General features: G+C 55.7%; 1 protein-coding gene across 1 annotated transcript in view; it reads left to right on the top strand.

The window, feature by feature from the left end:
* The window catches only part of LOC144766554 (uncharacterized), a 70,921-nt gene that overhangs the window by 29,558 nt on the left and 22,272 nt on the right, over positions 1 to 19,091 (top strand). The window contains exons 2-3 of the mRNA XM_078650359.1: positions 11,895 to 11,997; positions 14,021 to 14,177. Of these exons, the coding sequence (XP_078506485.1) occupies positions 11,949 to 11,997; positions 14,021 to 14,177 (206 nt within the window). The 5' untranslated portion in view covers positions 11,895 to 11,948. The remainder of the gene's footprint in view (positions 1 to 11,894; positions 11,998 to 14,020; positions 14,178 to 19,091) is intronic.

Raw genomic sequence — 19,091 nt, 5'->3', positions numbered from 1 at the left:
GGGGGTCTGTGCAGGGAGGTGTCTGCAGGTAAGAGGGGGGTCTGTGCAGGGAGGTGTCTGCAGGTAAGGGGGGTCTGTGCAGGGACGTGTCTGCAGGTAAGAGGGGGGGTCTGTGCAGGGACGTGTCTGCAGGTAAGAGGGGGGTCTGTGCAGGGAGGTGTCTGCAGGTAAGAGGGGGGTCTGTGCAGGGACGTGTCTGCAGGTAAGAGGGGGGGTCTGTGCAGGGAGGTGTCTGCAGGTAAGAGGGGGGTCTGTGCAGGGAGGTGTCTGCAGGTAAGAGGGGGGTCTGTGCAGGGAGGTGTCTGCAGGTAAGGGGGGTCTGTGCAGGGACGTGTCTGCAGGTAAGAGGGGGGGTCTGTGCAGGGAGGTGTCTGCAGGTAAGAGGGGGGTCTGTGCAGGGAGGTGTCTGCAGGTAAGGGGGGTCTGTGCAGGGACGTGTCTGCAGGTAAGAGGGGGTCTGTGCAGGGAGGTGTCTGCAGGTGAGAGGGGGGTCTCTGCAGGGAGGTGTCTGCAGGTAAGAGGGGGTCTGTGCATGGAGGTGTCTGCAGGTAAGAGGGGAGTCTGTGCAGGGAGGTGTCTGAAGGTAAGAGGGGGTCTGTGCATGGAGGTGTCTGCAGGTAAGGGGGGGTCTGTGCAGGGAGGTGTCTGCAGGTAAGAGGGGGGTCTGTGCAGGGAGGTGTCTACAGGTAAGAGGGGGGTCTGTGGAGGGAGGTGTCTTCTGGTAAGAGGGGGGTCTGTGCAGGGAGGTGTCTGCAGGTAAGGGGGGTCTGTGGAGGGAGGTGTCTGTAGGTAAGAGGGGGGTCCGTGCAGGGAGGTGTCTGCAGGTAAGGGGGGTCTGTGGAGGGAGGTGTCTGCAGGTAAGGGGGGTCTGTGGAGGGAGGTGTCTGTAGGTAAGAGGGGGGTCTGTGCAGGGAGGTGTCTGAAGGTAAGAGGGGGTCTGTGCAGGGAGGTGTCTGCAGGTAAGGGGGGTCTGTGGAGGGAGGTGTCTGCAGGTAAGAGGGGGTCTTTGCAGGGAGGTGTCTGCAGGTAAGAAGGGTATGTGCAGGGAGGTGTCTGCAGGTAAGAGGGGGGTCTGTGCCGGGAGGTGTCTGCAGGTAAGGGGGGTCTGTGCAGGGAGGTGTCTGCAGGTAAGAGGGGGTCTGTGCAGGGAGGTGTCTGCAGGTAAGAGGGGGGTCTGTGCAGGGAGGTGTCTGCAGGTAAGAAGGGGGTCTGTGCAGGGAGGTGTCTTCAGGTAAGAGGGGGGTCTGTGCAGGGAGGTGTCTGTAGGTAAGAGGGGGGTCTGTGCAGGGAGGTGTCTGTAGGTAAGAGGGGGGTCTGTGCAGGGAGGTGTCTGCAGGTAAGAGGGGGGTCTTTGCAGGGAGGTGTCTACATTTAAGAGGGGGGTCTGTGCAGGGAGGTGTCTGCAGGTAAGAGGGGGGTCTGTGCAGGGAGGTGTCTGCAGGTAAGAGGGGGGTCTGTGCAGGGAGGTGTCTGCAGGTAAGGGGGGTCTGTGCAGGGAGGTGTCTGCAGGTAAGAGGGGTCTGTGCAGGGAGGTGTCTGCATTTAAGAGGGGGGTCTGTGCAGGGAGGTGTCTGCAGGTAAGAGGGGGGTCTGTGCAGGGAGGTGTCTGCAGGTAAGAGGGGGGTCTGTGCAGGGAGGTGTCTGCAGGTAAGGGGGGTCTGTGCAGGGAGGTGTCTGCAGGTAAGAGGGGTCTGTGCAGGGAGGTGTCTGCAGGTAAGAGGGGGGTCTGTGCAGGGAGGTGTCTGCAGGTAAGAAGGGTCTGTGCAGGGAGGTGTCTGCAGGTAAGAGGGGGGTCTGTGCAGGGACGTATCTGCAGGTAAGAGGGAGGTCTGTGCAGGGAGGTGTCTGCAGGTTAGAGAGGGGGTCTGTGCAGGGAGGTGTCTGCAGGTAAGAGGGAGGTCTGTGCAGGGACGTATCTGCAGGTAAGAGGGAGGTCTGTGCAGGGACGTATCTGCAGGTAAGAGGGGGGTCTGTGCAGGGAGGTGTCTGCAGGTAAGAGGGGGGTCTGTGCAGGGAGGTGTCTGCAGGTTAGAGAGGGGGGTCTGTGCAGGGACGTATCTGCAGGTAAGAGGGAGGTATGTGCAGGGAGGTGTCTGCCGGTAAGAGAGGGATCTGTGCAGGGAGGTGTCTGCAGGTGAGGGGGGTCTGTGCAGGGAGGTGTCTGCAGGTAAGAGGGGGGTCTGTGCAGGGAGGTGTCTGCAGGTAAGAAGGGGGTCTGTGCAGGGAGGTGTCTTCAGGTAAGAGGGGGGTCTGTGCAGGGAGGTGTCTGTAGGTAAGAGGGGGTCTGTGCAGGGAGGTGTCTACAGGTAAGAGAGGGATCTGTGCAGGGAGGTGTCTGCAGGTGAGGGGGGTCTGTGCAGGGAGGTGTCTGCAGGTAAGAGGGGGGTCTGTGCAGGGAGGTGTCTGTAGGTAAGAGGGGGTCTGTGCAGGGAGGTGTCTACAGGTAAGAAGGGTATGTGCAGGGAGGTGTCTGCAGGTAAGAGGGAGGTCTGTGGAGGGAGGTGTCTGCAGGTAAGAAGGGGGTCTGTGCAGGGAGGTGTCTTCAGGTAAGAGGGGGGTCTGTGCAGGGAGGTGTCTGTAGGTAAGAGGGGGGTCTGTGCAGGGAGGTGTCTGTAGGTAAAAGGGGGTCTGTGCAGGGAGGTGTCAGCAGGTAAGAAGGGTATGTGCAGGGAGGTGTCTGCAGGTAAGAGGGGGGTCTGTGCGGGGAGGTGTCTGCAGGTAAGAGGGGGGTCTGTGCAGGGAGGTGTCTGCAGGTAAGAGGGGGGTCTGTGCAGGGAGGTGTCTGCAGGTAAGAGGGGGGTCTGTGCAGGGAGGTGTCTGCAGGTAAGGGGGGTCTGTGCAGGGACGTGTCTGCAGGTAAGAGGGGGGTCTGTGCAGGGAGGTGTCTGCAGGTAAGAGGGGGGTCTGTGCAGGGAGGTGTCTGCAGGTAAGGGGGGTCTGTGCAGGGACGTGTCTGCAGGTAAGAGTGGGGTCTGTGCAGGGAGGTGTCTGCAGGTAAGGTGGGTCTGTGCAGGGAGGTGTCTGCAGGTAAGAGGGGGTCTGTGCAGGGAGGTGTCTGCAGGTAAGAGGGGGTCTGTGCATGGAGGTGTCTGCAGGTAAGGGGGGTCTGTGCAGGGAGGTGTCTGCAGGTAAGAGGGGGGTCTGTGCAGGGAGGTGTCTGCAGGTAAGAGGGGGGGTCTGTGCAGGGAGGTGTCTGCAGGTAAGGTGGGTCTGTGCAGGGAGGTGTCTGCAGGTAAGAGGGGTCTGTGCAGGGAGGTGTCTGCAGGTAAGAGGGGGGTCTGTGCAGGGTGGTGTCTGCAGGTAAGAAGGGTATGTGCAGGGAGGTGTCTGCAGGTAAGAGGGGGGTCTGTTCAGGGAGGTGTCTGCAGGTGAGAGGGGGGTCTGTGCAGGGAGGTGTCTGCAGGTAAGAAGGGTATGTGCAGGGAGGTGTCTGCAGGTAAGAGGGGGGTCTGTTCAGGGAGGTGTCTGCAGGTAAGAGGGGGTCTGTGGAGGGAGGTGTCTGCAGGTAAGAGGGGGTCTGTGCAGGGAGGTGTCTGCAGTAAGAGGGGGGTCTGTGCAGGGAGGTGTCTGCAGGTAAGAGGGGGTCTGTACAGGGAGGTGTCTGCAGGAGAGAGGGTGGTCTGTGCAGGGAGGTGTCTGCAGGTAAGAGTGGTATGTGCAGGGAGGTGTCTGCAGGTAAGAGGGGGGTCTGTGCAGGGAGGTGTCTGCAGGTAAGAGGGGTCTGTGCAGGGAGGTGTCTGCAGGTAAGAGGGGGGGTCTGTGCAGGGAGGTGTCTGCAGGTGAGAGGGGGGTCTCTGCAGGGAGGTGTCTGCAGGTAAGGTGGGTCTGTGCAGGGAGGTGTCTGCAGGTAAGAGGGGGCTCTGTGCAGGGAGGTGTCTGCAGGTAAGAGGGGGGTCTGTGCAGGGAGGTGTCTGCAGGTAAGGTGGGTCTGTGCATGGAGGTGTCTGCAGGTAAGAGGGGGGTCTGTGCAGGGAGGTGTCTGCAGGTAAGAGGGGGGTCTGTGCAGGGAGGTGTCTACAGGTAAGAGGGGGTCTGTGCAGGGAGGTGTCTGCAGGTAAGGTGGGTCTGTGCAGGGAGATGTCTGCAGGTAAGAGGGGGGTCTGTGCAGGGAGGTGTCTGCAGGTAAGGTGGGTCTGTGCAGGGAGGTGTCTGCAGGTAAGGGAGGTCTGTGCTCGACATGTCTGCAGGTAAGAGGGGGGTCTGTGCAGGGAGATGTCTGCAGGTAAGAGGGGGGTCTTTGCAGGGAGGTGTCTGCAGGTAAGGTGGGTCTGTGCATGGAGGTGTCTGCAGGTAAGAGGGGGGTCTGTGCAGGGAGGTGTCTGCAGGTAAGGGGGGTCTGTGCAGGGACGTGTCTGCAGGTAAGAGGGGGGTCTGTGCAGGGAGGTGTCTGCAGGTAAGAGGGGGGTCTGTGCAGGGAGGTGTCTGCAGGTAAGGGGGGTCTGTGCAGGGACGTGTCTGCAGGTAAGAGTGGGGTCTGTGCAGGGAGGTGTCTGCAGGTAAGGTGGGTCTGTGCAGGGAGGTGTCTGCAGGTAAGAGGGGGTCTGTGCAGGAAGGTGTCTGCAGGTAAGAGGGGGTCTGTGCATGGAGGTGTCTGCAGGTAAGAGGGGAGTCTGTGCATGGAGGTGTCTGAAGGTAAGAGGGGGTCTGTGCATGGAGGTGTCTGCAGGTAAGGGGGGGTCTGTGCAGGGAGGTGTCTGCAGGTAAGAGGGGGGTCTGTGCAGGGAGGTGTCTGCAGGTAAGAGGGGGGGTCTGTGCAGGGAGGTGTCTGCAGGTAAGGTGGGTCTGTGCAGGGAGGTGTCTGCAGGTAAGAGGGGTCTGTGCAGGGAGGTGTCTGCAGGTAAGAGGGGGGTCTGTGCAGGGAGGTGTCTGCAGGTAAGAAGGGTATGTGCAGGGAGGTGTCTGCAGGTAAGAGGGGGGTCTGTTCAGGGAGGTGTCTGCAGTAAGAGGGGGGTCTGTGCAGGGAGGTGTCTGCAGGTAAGAGGGGGTCTGTACAGGGAGGTGTCTGCAGGAGAGAGGGTGGTCTGTGCAGGGAGGTGTCTGCAGGTAAGAGTGGTCTGTGCAGGGAGGTGTCTGCAGGTAAGAGGGGGGTCTGTGCAGGGAGGTGTCTGCAGGTAAGAGGGGTCTGTGCAGGGAGGTGTCTGCAGGTAAGAGGGGGGGTCTGTGCAGGGAGGTGTCTGCAGGTAAGGTGGGTCTGTGCAGGGAGGTGTCTGCAGGTAAGGTGGGTCTGTGCAGGGAGGTGTCTGCAGGTAAGAGGGGGCTCTGTGCAGGGAGGTGTCTGCAGGTAAGAGGGGGGTCTGTGCAGGGAGGTGTCTGCAGGTAAGGTGGGTCTGTGCATGGAGGTGTCTGCAGGTAAGAGGGGGGTCTGTGCAGGGAGGTGTCTGCAGGTAAGAGGGGGGTCTGTGCAGGGAGGTGTCTACAGGTAAGAGGGGGTCTGTGCAGGGAGGTGTCTGCAGGTAAGGTGGGTCTGTGCAGGGAGATGTCTGCAGGTAAGAGGGGGGTCTGTGCAGGGAGGTGTCTGCAGGTAAGGTGGGTCTGTGCAGGGAGGTGTCTGCAGGTAAGGGAGGTCTGTGCTCGACATGTCTGCAGGTAAGAGGGGGGTCTGTGCAGGGAGATGTCTGCAGGTAAGAGGGGGGTCTTTGCAGGGAGGTGTCTGCAGGTAAGGTGGGTCTGTGCATGGAGGTGTCTGCAGGTAAGAGGGGTCTGTGCAGGGAGGTGTCTGTAGGTAAGAGGGGGGTCTGTGCATGGAGGTGTCTGCAGGTAAGAGGGGTCTGTGCAGGGAGGTGTCTGTAGGTAAGAGGGGGGTCTGTGCAGGGAGGTGTCTGCAGGTAAGGGGGGTCTGTGCAGGGAGGTGTCTGCAGGTAAGGTGGGTCTGTGCAGGGAGATGTCTGCAGGTAAGAGGGGGCTCTGTGCAGGGAGGTGTCTGCAGGTAAGGTGGGTCTGTGCAGGGAGGTGTCTGCAGGTAAGAGGGGGCTCTGTGCAGGGAGGTGTCTGCAGGTAAGAGGGGGGTATGTGCAGGGAGGTGTCTGCAGGTAAGAGGGGGGTCTGTGCAGGGAGGTGTCTGCAGGTAAGAGGGGGTCTGTGCATGGAGATGTCTGCAGGTAAGAGGGGGGTCTGTGCAGGGAGGTGTCTGCAGGTAAGGGGGGTCTGTGCAGGGAGGTGTCTGCAGGTAAGGTGGGTCTGTGCAGGGAGGTGTCTGTTGGGAAGAGGGGGTCTGTGCAGGGAGGTGTCTGTAGGTAAGGGGGGTCTGTGCAGGGACGTGTCTGCAGGTTAGAGAGGGGGTTCTGTGCAGGGACGTATCTGCAGGTAAGAGGAAGGTATGTGCAGGGAGGTGTCTGCAGGTAAGAGAGGGGTCTGTGCAGGGACGTATCTGCAGGTAAGAGGGGGGTCTGTGCAGGGAGGTGTCTGCAGGTAAGAGGGGGGTCTGTGCAGGGACGTATCTGCAGGTAAGAGGGGGGTCTGTGCAGGGAGGTGTCTTCAGGTAAGAGGGGGGTCTGTGCAGGGAGGTGTCTGTAGGTAAGAGGGGGGTCTGTGCAGGGAGGTGTCTGTAGGTAAGAGGGGGGTCTGTGCAGGGAGGTGTCTACAGGTAAGAGAGGGGTCTGTGCAGGGAGGTGTCTGCAGGTAAGAGGGGGGTCTTTGCAGGGAGGTGTCTGCAGGTAAGAGGGGGGTCTGTGCAGGGAGGTGTCTGCAGGTAAGAGGGGGTCTGTGCAGGGAGGTGTCTGCAGGTAAGGGGGGTCTGTGCAGGGACGTGTCTGCAGGTAAGAGGGGGGTCTGTGCAGGGAGGTGTCTGCAGGTAAGAGGGGGGTCTGTGCAGGGAGGTGTCTGCAGGTAAGGGGGGTCTGTGCAGGGACGTGTCTGCAGGTAAGAGGGGGGTCTGTGCAGGGAGGTGTCTGCAGGTAAGGTGGGTCTGTGCAGGGAGGTGTCTGCAGGTAAGAGGGGGTCTGTGCAGGGAGGTGTCTGCAGGTAAGAGGGGGTCTGTGCATGGAGGTGTCTGCAGGTAAGAGGGGAGTCGTGCAGGGAGGTGTCTGAAGGTAAGAGGGGGTCTGTACACGGAGGTGTCTGCAGGTAAGGGGGGGTCTGTGCAGGGAGGTGTCTGCAGGTAAGAGGGGGGTCTGTGAAGGGAGGTGTCTACAGGTAAGAGGGGGGTCTGTGGAGGGAGGTGTCTTCAGGTAAGAGGGGGGTCTGTGCAGGGAGGTGTCTGTAGGTAAGAGGGGGGTCTGTGCAGGGAGGTGTCTGCAGGTAAGAGGGGGGTCTGTGCAGGGAGGTGTCTGCAGGTAAGGGGGGTCTGTGGAGGGAGGTGTCTGCAGGTAAGAGGGGGTCTGTGCAGGGAGGTGTCTGCAGGTAAGAGGGGGGTCTGTGCAGGGAGGTGTCTGCAGGTAAGGGGGGTCTGTGCAGGGAGGTGTCTGCAGGTAAGGTGGATATGTGCAGGGAGGTGTCTGCAGGTAAGAGGGGGCTCTGTGCAGGGAGGTGTCTGCAGGTGAGGGGGGTCTGTGCAGGGAGGTGTCTGCAGGTAAGAGTGGGGTCTGTGCAGGGAGGTGTCTGCAGGTAAGAGGGGGTCTGTGCATGGAGATGTCTGCAGGTAAGAGGGGGGTCTGTGCAGGGAGGTGTCTGCAGGTAAGAGGGGTCTGTGGAGGGAGGTGTCTGCAGGTAAGAGGGGTCTGTGCATGGAGGTGTCTGCAGGTAAGAGGGGGGTCTGTGCAGGGAGGTGTCTGCAGGTAAGGTGGGTCTGTGCAGGGAGGTGTCTGTAGGTAAGAGGGGGGTCTGTGCAGGGAGGTGTCTGCAGGTAAGGGGGGTCCGTGCAGGGAGGTGTCTGCAGGTAAGGTGGGTCTGTGCAGGGAGGTGTCTGTTGGGAAGAGGGGGTCTGTGCAGGGAGGTGTCTGTAGGTAAGGGGGGTCTGTGCAGGGACGTGTCTGCAGGTGAGAGGTGGGTCTGTGCAGGGAGGTGTCTGCAGGTAAGAGGGGGGTCTGTGCAGGGAGGTGTCTGTTGGGAAGAGGGGGTCTGTGCAGGGAGGTGTCTGTAGGTAAGGGGGGTCTGTGCAGGGACGTGTCTGCAGGTAAGAGGGGGGTCTGTGCAGGGAGGTGTCTGCAGGTAAGAGGGGGGGTCTGTGCAGGGAGGTGTCTGTTGGGAAGAGGGGGTCTGTGCAGGGAGGTGTCTGTAGGTAAGGGGGGTCTGTGCAGGGACGTGTCTGCAGGTGAGAGGGGGGTCTGTGCAGGGAGGTGTCTGCATGTTAGAGGGGGTCTGTGCAGGGAGGTGTCTGCAGGTAAGAGGGGGGTCTGTGCAGGGAGGTGTCTGCAGGTAAGAGGGGGGTCTGTGCAGGGAGGTGTCTGCATGTTAGAGGGGGTCTGTGCAGGGAGGTGTCTGCAGGTAAGAGGGGGGTCTGTGCAGGGAGGTGTCTGCAGGTAAGAGGGGGGGTCTGTGCAGGGAGGTGTCTGTTGGGAAGAGGGGGTCTGTGCAGGGAGGTGTCTGTAGGTAAGGGGGGTCTGTGCAGGGACGTGTCTGCAGGTGAGAGGGGGGTCTGTGCAGGGAGGTGTCTGCAGGTAAGAGGGGGGTCTTTGCAGGGAGGTGTCTGTAGGTAAGGGGGGTCTGTGCAGGGAGGTGTCTGCAGGTAAGGTGGGTCTGTGCAGGGAGGTGTCTGCAGGTAAGAGGGGGTCTGTGCAGGGAGGTGTCTGCAGGTAAGAGGGAGGTATGTGCAGGGAGGTGTCTGCAGGTAAGAGGGGGGTCTGTGCAGGGAGGTGTCTGCATGTTAGAGGGGGTCTGTGCAGGGAGGTGTCTGCAGGTAAGAGGGGGGTCTGTGCAGGGAGGTGTCTGCAGGTAAGAGGGGGGGTCTGTGCAGGGAGGTGTCTGTTGGGAAGAGGGGGTCTGTGCAGGGAGGTGTCTGTAGGTAAGGGGGGTCTGTGCAGGGACGTGTCTGCAGGTGAGAGGGGGGTCTGTGCAGGGAGGTGTCTGCAGGTAAGAGGGGGGTCTTTGCAGGGAGGTGTCTGTAGGTAAGGGGGGTCTGTGCAGGGAGGTGTCTGCAGGTAAGGTGGGTCTGTGCAGGGAGGTGTCTGCAGGTAAGAGGGGGTCTGTGCAGGGAGGTGTCTGCAGGTAAGAGGGAGGTATGTGCAGGGAGGTGTCTGCAGGTAAGAGAGGGGTCTGTGCAGGGAGGTGTCTGCAGGTAAGAGGGGGGGTCTGTGCAGGGAGGTGTCTGCAGGTAAGAGGGGGGGTCTGTGCAGGGAGGTGTCTGTTGGGAAGAGGGGGTCTGTGCAGGGAGGTGTCTGCATGTTAGAGGGGGTCTGTGCAGGGAGGTGTCTGCAGGTAAGAGGGGGGTCTGTGCAGGGAGGTGTCTGCAGGTAAGAGGGGGGTCTGTGCAGGGAGGTGTCTGTTGGGAAGAGGGGGTCTGTGCAGGGAGGTGTCTGTAGGTAAGGGGGGTCTGTGCAGGGACGTGTCTGCAGGTGAGAGGGGGGTCTGTGCAGGGAGGTGTCTGCAGGTAAGAGGGGGGTCTTTGCAGGGAGGTGTCTATAGGTAAGGGGGGTCTGTGCAGGGAGGTGTCTGCAGGTAAGGTGGGTCTGTGCAGGGAGGTGTCTGCAGGTAAGAGGGGGTCTGTGCAGGGAGGTGTCTGCAGGTAAGAGGGGGGTCTGTGCCGGGAGGTGTCTGCAGGTAAGAGGGGGGTCTGTGCAGGGAGGTGTCTGCAGGTAAGAGAGGGGTCTGTGCAGGGAGGTGTCTGCAGGTAAGAGGGGGGTCTGTGCAGGGACGTATCTGCAGGTAAGAGGGAGGTCTGTGGAGGGAGGTGTCTTCAGGTAAGAGGGGGGTCTGTGCAGGGAGGTGTCTGTAGGTAAGAGGGGGGTCTGTGCAGGGAGGTGTCTGTAGGTAAGAGGGGGGTCTGTGCAGGGAGGTGTCTGCAGGTAAGGGGGTCTGTGCAGGGACGTGTCTGCAGGTAAGAGGGGGGTCTGTGCAGGGAGATGTCTGCAGGTAAGGTGGGTCTGTGCAGGGAGGTGTCTGCAGGTAAGAGGGGGTCTGTGCAGGGAGGTGTCTGCAGGTAAGAGGGGGTCTGTGCATGGAGGTGTCTGCAGGTAAGAGGGGAGTCTGTGCAGGGAGGTGTCTGAAGGTAAGAGGGGGTCTGTGCATGGAGGTGTCTGCAGGTAAGGGGGGTCTGTGCAGGGAGGTGTCTGCAGGTAAGAGGGGGGTCTGTGCAGGGAGGTGTCTACAGGTAAGAGGGGGGTCTGTGGAAGGAGGTGTCTTCAGGTAAGAGGGGGGTCTGTGCAGGGAGGTGTCTGTAGGTAAGAGGGGGTCTGTGCAGGGAGGTGTCTGCAGGTAAGGGGGGTCTGTGGAGGGAGGTGTCTGCAGGTAAGAGGGGGTCTGTGCAGGGAGGTGTCTGCAGGTAAGAAGGGTATGTGCAGGGAGGTGTCTGCAGGTAAGAGGGGGGTCTGTGCCGGGAGGTGTCTGCAGGTAAGGGGGGTCTGTGCAGGGAGGTGTCTGCACGTAAGAGGGGGGTCTGTGCAGGGAGGTGTCTGCAGGTAAGAGGGGGGTCTGTGCAGGGAGGTGTCTGCAGGTAAGGAGGGGTCTGTGCAGGGAGGTGTCTGCAGGTAAGGGGGTCTGTGCAGGGAGGTGTCTGCAGGTAAGGGGGGTCTGTGCAGGGACGTGTCTGCAGGTAAGGAGGGGTCTGTGGAGGGAGGTGTCTACAGGTAAGAGGGGGGTCTGTGCAGGGAGGTGTCTGCAGGTAAGAGGGGGGTCTGTGCAGGGAGGTGTCTGCAGGTAAGGAGGGCTCTGTGGAGGGAGGTGTCTGCAGGTAAGAGGGGGTCTGTGCAGGGAGGTGTCTGCAGGTAAGAGGGGTGTCTGTGCAGGGATGTGTCTGCAGGTAAGAGGGGGGTCTGTGCAGGGAGGTGTCTGCAGGTAAGGAGGGGTCTGTGGAGGGAGGTGTCTGCAGGTAAGAGGGGGGTCTGTGCAAGGAGGCGTCTGCAGGTAAGAGGGGGGTCTGTGCAGGGAGGTGTCTGCAGGTAAGGAGGGGTCTGTGGAGGGAGGTGTCTGCAGGTAAGGAGGGGTCTGTGGAGGGAGGTGTCTGCAGGTAAGAGGGGGGTCTGTGCAGGGAGGTGTCTGCAGGTAAGAGGGGGGTCTGTGCAGGGAGGTGTCTGCAGGTAAGGAGGGGTCTGTGGAGGGAGGTGTCTGCAGGTAAGAGGGGGTCTGTGCAGGGAGGTGTCTGCAGGTAAGGAGGGGTCTGTGGAGGGAGGTGTCTGTAGGTAAGAGGGGGTCTGTGCAGGGAGGTGTCTACAGGTGAGAGGGGGGTCTGTGCAGGGAGGTGTCTGCAGGTAAGAGGGGGGTCTGTGCAGGGAGGTGTCTGCAGGTAAGAAGGGGGGTCTGTGCAGGGAGGTGTCTGCAGGTGAGAGTGGGGTCTGTGCAGGGAGGTGTCTGCAGGTGAGAGTGGGGTCTGTGCAGGGAGGTGTCTGCAGTTAATAGGGGGGGTCTGTGCAGGGAGGTGTCTGCAGGTAAGAGGGGGTCTGTGGAGGGAGGTGTCTGCAGGTAAGAGGGGGTCTGTGGAGGGAGGTGTCTGCAGGTAAGAGGGGGTCTGTGCAGGGAGGTGTCTACAGGTGAGAGGGGGGTCTGTGCAGGGAGGTGTCTGCAGGTAAGGGGGGTCTGTGCAGGGAGGTGTCTGCAGATAAGAGGGGGGTCTGTGCAGGGAGGTGTCTGCAGGTAAGAGGGGGGTCTGTGCAGGGAGGTGTCTGCAGGTAAGAAGGGGGGTCTGTGCAGGGAGGTGTCTGCAGGTAAGGTGGGTCTGTGCAGGGAGGTGTCTGCAGGTAAGAGGGGGGTCTGTGCAGGGAGGTGTCTGCAGGTAAGAGGGGGTCTGCCCTTCTAGCCCTAGGCTGCAGGAACGAGAGCTGCACAGATAGGATAAGTGTCTGAATGAAGGTTCTGTGTCTCCTCAGGTTGAGTGGACACTTCTGCTGCTTAAGCTCCCCCCCTTCACCTTTGACCCTGCGATGGAAGCCTGGAAACGTCTGTGGGCCCTGATACTCACCATCTTCCTGGGTGAGGGCAACTGGAAAGTGTGGCATGACGCTATATGTATATATATTTGCACTTACGAGGAGTTTATCTGTGTATGTTCATATAAGTGTGAGTATCTATGTATGTGCTGTCGAGGAGTTTATGTATCTGTAAGAAAGTGGATAACTGTGTGGGGTTCGATCACTACCCAATGAAGCAATAATCACCACCCATGTCAGGGGGACACTCAGAGTCACTCCACTAACCTCAGTTCAACCTCCTGCTAAGTACGCACAGAGCAGACAGGCGTGACCTAGGGCAATTGGTAAGACCCCAGGACCTCAAGGAAAGCATTTAAGGTCTCAGGGGGGGTTGGACTGAGGCCAGCAGCAGAGACCAGTCCAGGTCCAGTTGACACTAGTGAACTGGTCAGGTGCAGGAAAGGCCTCTTGCACCTTGTTGTATCCCTGTGGGTTGAACATATGGTCAGCCTTATGACCCTTGGAGTTAATGTATTTGCCCTGAGTACGAGAGTGAGTGGGACCAGTGCTTTATCACTCCTCTCAGGCCACGGTAGCTGGTCCAGCCCTCTTCAGTTCTTCCCCAGGCCCAGGAGTGTTATGAAGGGAGTTCCTGTGTTTGCCACATTCATTCTTGCCACTTGCTACTTGATGGGAATGACACCTGGACATGACCTAACTGATGGGGGTAAATCTCCCAGGGCCACCCTACCCACTTTCTGGATTTCCTAGACAGTGAAGGTCTTTGGCCATACTCAACTCATGCTCTGGGGAATGGGCGTGCGTGTGGGTGTAGTGTACTATGGTAATCCTAATGCCCTTTGACATCTTACATTAAAATACAGGGGCATATTACCAACGATTAGCGATATTTATCGCTAACTTGGCTTAGCAACGAATTTTTTATCGCTAAGCATCGCCAGAAATTATCGCTGAGATAACGTGCTATTAGCAACGTTTATCTCCAAAGCGATACATTTTCCGGCGATAGCGTGAATATAGCTTAGAATACAGCAATATTCACGCATTAGCGACAAAATGCTCTTAGCCATGTTATTCACCTCCCATTGGATAACATGGCTAAGAACTGGTCAGAGTAGGCGTTAGTTTTTGGCGATAGCGGGAATATTTCCATCGCTACGCCTGCCTTGCTATTAGGCGATAGCGACGTTAGCGACTGCTTTCAGTCGCTAACAGGTTGGGTACGCCCACTTTGCATGTCATTAGCGATAAATATCGCTGACATGCAAAGCGGAACCCAAACCGCTCGCTAACTGCTGTTAGCGACAGCTTGCTAATAGAGCGATAGAATTATCGCCGCTTAGCAAGCGGCGATAATTGCCTTTCGCCCTGCTTGGTAATATGCCCCACAGTTTTAAAAAACAACCACTCTACTCACAATAAACCCAGAGACAGATGTCTGGTAGGACAAAGCAGGGTTCATTGAGCATTAGTGAATAGAAAAAGGAATTGTTGTGGCAAAGTGTTCTGTGCCTTTCAAGTGTCCCCCACAGCGCCAGGACACCGTATGGTAACAGTGCGCTATACAAATGTAAAAAATAAATAGATGTGAAGCCCAGCACACCTGTCAAGTGGGATTTAACACTATAACAAGATTTGACATTGTAATGTAAAAGAAAGAGGTGTGGTTCTTATGACCTTGCTTTTCTTGCTATCCCCTTCCTCTCCAGGGCCTCTTGTTTCCTGTCTCCCCCTCTCAAATGATACCTCACCTTCTTTTTTCATTGCCTTCTGTCTTTTCTGTCTCTTCTGCTTGCTGACTGTCTCTTTCTCTTTGTAGTATTCCTGTTCCTGCTTGTCTCTCTAACACGCTCCTTCTCTCCCTCAATCTCTTCTTTCATGTCAATAACCAGTTTTATGTCTGTCCCACTATTTCCCATCTCATCTGTCCTTATCCTAGTCACTCCCTGCCTCCCTCTGTGCACCTCCACTGTTCCCTCTCATGATCCCTCTCGATACATCCCTCTCCAGGGCTCTTTCACTCTCCCTCTCTCACTCCTGTGTGCTTCTCTCTTGTGCTCCAGTGATCCCCACTTCTTCGACCCATCCTTTGGAGCACCAATCAGATGACTGGAGAGAGACCCGCCTACTGGGGAGGAAACTGCATGAACAGTATCTGGAGATAGGCCCGGGCCGCTTGGTGATGTTCATCGCACTCTCGCCGGTCTACACAGCAGTGGGGTGAGTGTGTCTGAGGTGCATCGAGAAAAAGGGACTCCCTGCTACAGATAACGGTTCATAGGGCAAGGAAAGTATCACCATTTTGCGTATGTCAATGAGATGGGATTATTTTATGTCTGCCTGGAGTTGGGTCAGAAATCCCTGCTCCTCAATCCTCACCCCTAAATGTGTGTCCTTTCTTTGTTTCTGAGCTCAGGTGACACCTTTCTACTCCTAAATGTGTGTCCTTTCTTTGTTTCTGGGCTGAGGTGACACCTTTGTACTGCTAAATGTGTGTCCTTCCTTTTTTTCTGAGCTTAGGTGACACTTTTGTACTCCTAAATGTGTGTCCTTCCTTTGTTTCTGAGCTCAGGTGACACTTTTGTACTTCCAAATGTGTGTCCTTCCTTTGCTTCTGAGCTGAGGTGACACTTTTGTACTCCTAAATGTGTGTCCTTCCTTTGTTTCTGAGCTGAGGTGACACCTTTGTACTCCTAAATGTGTGTCCTTCCTTTGTTTCTGAGCTGAGGTGACACCTTTGTACTCCTAAATGTGTGTCCATCCTTTGTTTCTGAGCTGAGGTGACACCGTTGTACTCCTAAATGTGTGTCCTTCCTTTGTTTCTGAGCTGAGGTGACATTTGTGTACTCCTAAATGTGTGTCTTTCCTTTGTTTCTGAGCTGAGGTGACACCTTTGTACTCCTAAATGTGTGTCCTTCCTTTGCTTCTGAGCTGAGGTGACACTTTTGTACTCCTAAATGTGTGTCCTTCCTTTGTTTCTGAGCTGAGGTGACACTTGTGTACTCCTAAATGTGTGTCCTTCCTTTGTTTCTGAGCTGAGGTGACACTTTTGTACTTCCAAATGTGTGTCCTTCCTTTGCTTCTGAGCTGAGGTGACACTTTTGTACTCCTAAATGTGTGTCCTTCCTTTGTTTCTGAGTTGAGGTGACACCTTTGTACTCCTAAATGTGTGTCCTTCCTTTGTTTCTGAGCTGAGGTGACACTTGTGTACTCCTAAATGTGTGTCCTTCCTTTGTTTCTGGGCTGAGGTGACACCTTTGTACTGCTAAATGTGTGTCCTTCCTTTGTTGCTGAGCTCAGGTGACACTTTTGTACTCCTAAATGTGTGTCCTTCCTTTGTTTCTGAGCTGAGGTGACACCTTTGTACTCCTAAATGTGTGTCCTTCCTTTGCTTCTGAGCTGAGGTGACACCTTTCTACTCCTAAATGTGTGTCCTTCCTTTGTTTCTGAGCTGAGGTGACACTTTTGTACTCCTAAATGTGTGTCCCTTCTTTGTTTCTGAGTTCAGGTGACACTTTTCTACTTCTAAATGTGTGTCCTTCCTTTGCTTCTGAGCTGAGGAGAAACTTTTCTACTCCTAAACGTGTGTCCTTCCTTTGCTTCTGAGCTGAGGTGACACCTTTGTACCTCTAAATGTGTGTCCTTCCTTTTTTTTCTGAGCTTAGGTGACACTTTTGTACTCCTAAATGTGTGTCCTTCCTTTGTTTCTGAGCTGAGGTGACACTTGTGTACTCCTAAATGTGTGTCCTTCCTTTGTTTCTGAGCTGAGGTGACACCTTTGTACTCCTAAATGTGTGTCCTTCCTTTGTTTCTGAGCTGAGGTGACACCTTTGTACTCCTAAATGTGTGTCCATCCTTTGTTTCTGAGCTGAGGTGACACCGTTGTACTCCTAAATGTGTGTCCTTCCTTTGTTTCTGAGCTGAGGTGACATTTGTGTACTCCTAAATGTGTGTCTTTCCTTTGTTTCTGAGCTGAGGTGACACCTTTGTACTCCTAAATGTGTGTCCTTCCTTTGCTTCTGAGCTGAGGTGACACTTTTGTACTCCTAAATGTGTGTCCTTCCTTTGTTTCTGAGCTGAGGTGACACTTGTGTACTCCTAAATGTGTGTCCTTCCTTTGTTTCTGAGCTGAGGTGACACTTTTGTACTTCCAAATGTGTGTCCTTCCTTTGCTTCTGAGCTGAGGTGACACTTTTGTACTCCTAAATGTGTGTCCTTCCTTTGTTTCTGAGTTGAGGTGACACCTTTGTACTCCTAAATGTGTGTCCTTCCTTTGTTTCTGAGCTGAGGTGACACTTGTGTACTCCTAAATGTGTGTCCTTCCTTTGTTTCTGGGCTGAGGTGACACCTTTGTACTGCTAAATGTGTGTCCTTCCTTTGTTGCTGAGCTCAGGTGACACTTTTGTACTCCTAAATGTGTGTCCTTCCTTTGTTTCTGAGCTGAGGTGACACCTTTGTACTCCTAAATGTGTGTCCTTCCTTTGCTTCTGAGCTGAGGTGACACCTTTCTACTCCTAAATGTGTGTCCTTCCTTTGTTTCTGAGCTGAGGTGACACTTTTGTACTCCTAAATGTGTGTCCCTTCTTTGTTTCTGAGTTCAGGTGACACTTTTCTACTTCTAAATGTGTGTCCTTCCTTTGCTTCTGAGCTGAGGAGAAACTTTTCTACTCCTAAACGTGTGTCCTTCCTTTGCTTCTGAGCTGAGGTGACACCTTTGTACCTCTAAATGTGTGTCCTTCCTTTTTTTTCTGAGCTTAGGTGACACTTTTGTACTCCTAAATGTGTGTCCTTATTTTGTTTCTCAGCTCAGGTGACACTTTTGTACTTCCAAATGTGTGTCCTTCCTTTGCTTCTGAATGCAGCGATGAGGGTTTTTAGACACAAAAACTCAGTAAGATTAAGGCGCTCTGCCTAGTGTATACGTCTGGGGATATTGATAGCTTAGTGGTAGTATGGTGCGTTCAGAGCGAGCGGAGAAGCCCTTAACCGCTCAAATATGAAAATCTAAAGAATTTCACCAAACTGAAAAACAGCGTTGCTCTCGCACACAAAACACATAGGGTTTGCAACTGGTAAGCAATTAAATTCGAAACACAACAACAGTATCACAAAAGGACAGATGCAAGTGTGTATGCCTCTGTTACTAGTGAGCACGCCGAGTTGTCGGTTGGTATTTGTATGCTTAATACGTGTATGCATTAGGCAGGGGATCCACTGAAAGTACGTTTAGTCCTCTGGAAAATTATGTCGCGCAGTTCTGGTGATTCGTTCAGATACGCGCTATCCCTCCTCCGAAGTTTCCCGGTCGCCGTTTACCGATGAACGGTAAACGGCGACCGACAACTCGGCGTGCTCACTAGTAACAGAGGCATACAATTACACACTTGCTCTCTGGTTCCTTCTTATTGACATACCTTCTACACGACTTACCGACTCCCAACGAATACTGATTGATGTCTACATTGATCATTTATTCTTCAAGACCTGCTCACATGCAGGCTTGCCACAAGCCCTGAAGAGTCGTTGTGAACTATATCCACACGACGAAACACGTGTCGGCTGTTTGTGGACACATTAAACAACCCACCTTGAGACACACATCCAAGAATCTGTGTAGGAGAGTAGGGTCTGCTATCCTATGGTCACCCCAAATTTTTGCTTTTTGCTTCACTGGTTTTCGACTACTGAGGCTGTGGGCCTGCTGATCAGACCCCCAGCCTGCTGTTCTCTCACTAAATTAATGATACATGTGCTATAGGTACATACCACAATTGGAAATGGACTCCTTGTCAGCCCCTGTACTATGTACTATAGGTGCTAAGGGCATAGGTGCCACCAAGGCCTACCAGGGGCTGCAGCATATCTTTTGCCACCCCTGGCTGGTTCTTAAATTGACACAACTGGCTGATCACTCAGCTGGGGTAAGGTGGTGTAATCACCCCTTACTTAGATATAGCATACCTATATCTAAACCTATATCTGGACACACATAAACCTGTGAGCCACTCCTATGGAAGGCCTCATCAATCCTGGAGGCAGCGTGCGTGGTTTAATGTGAGATGGAGCTCTAGCATGAGCTGAGCCTGTCTGCAGCTGTCGAGAACAACTCCCTAAGCTGTTTCAGGATAATGCCATACCATATACTCTTAAGTGCATTATAATCCTCGCGGTTATATAGCAACTTTGGTTTGGCTTTATCAAAACATGTCGTGTAAGGTGTCATACGATTTGGAATACTATCCCCTCGCCAGTTCTGGCGACGGGGATAGCATTCCACCCCTCTAGAGGGAGAAGACATGTTACTTTACTTAAATGCGGTTAATTTCTAAAAGGACCTTGGATCCACAAAATGGATGCTTCTGCCACAGACACAAGTCTGACCCCCTGAAGCTGACCGAAACTCAGCCAAGGGGGCCTGGACAAAGGGTTTCCTGTCGCAGGGAGGTGTCACACCCCCCTAGACAGGAGATAATGGATTGTAGCAGGGAGGTTTGAAAGAAACCAGACACTGCCTGGGGCGCACAAGGCTGCCCCTTGCATAATCCGGCCAAACCGGTTCTGGGGCACTCCAGCCCTCGTGCCAGGGCGGCCTGGATCAAAGGAAGGGGGTGTATCCACCCACTTCCTGGGTCCCACCCATAGGAGGGGACCTAGCAGGTAATCCAGCCCCCTAGATTAGTATAAGACTGGGAGCAGTGCCAATGCACTTCAGATTATCCTGATGAAACATAAGAAACGAAACTCTGGACCCTTCAACATCCTACTCGACGTAGAAGCCCGAAGAATCTCCCTTGTGGTCAAGGAGTGACCACCCTGTGCAAACAGGCACCATCCAGCCATCGACATCTGCTTTGTTGCAGTTCTCGCCGGAACTCGAGCAACAGAGATCGACGAGATTAAGCTTGCCTACCTCCTAACAGCCCGATCCACAGTCCCTGCAGAGCTGAGACCCGTGGAGGCGACCGGAAGCGTGGGGCACGCCATCTTGGAAAGACCACAAGACGCTGACCGTGCAGCCCACGAGTGACCCTCGAAGCTGTACACCGGGGTTTGAGAAGCCCCAACCCTGAGCCACTCTTGCATCGAAGTTCAGCCCTCCACACTTGACGAGTGCTGCGTGGGGCCCTTCTGCTT

Source organism: Lissotriton helveticus, chromosome 7 (genome assembly GCF_964261635.1).
Source record: "Lissotriton helveticus chromosome 7, aLisHel1.1, whole genome shotgun sequence".
NCBI lineage: Eukaryota > Metazoa > Chordata > Amphibia > Caudata > Salamandridae > Lissotriton > Lissotriton helveticus.
Note: the sequence above shows the minus strand (reverse complement) of the source record. Positions and strands in the feature narration are given on the sequence as shown.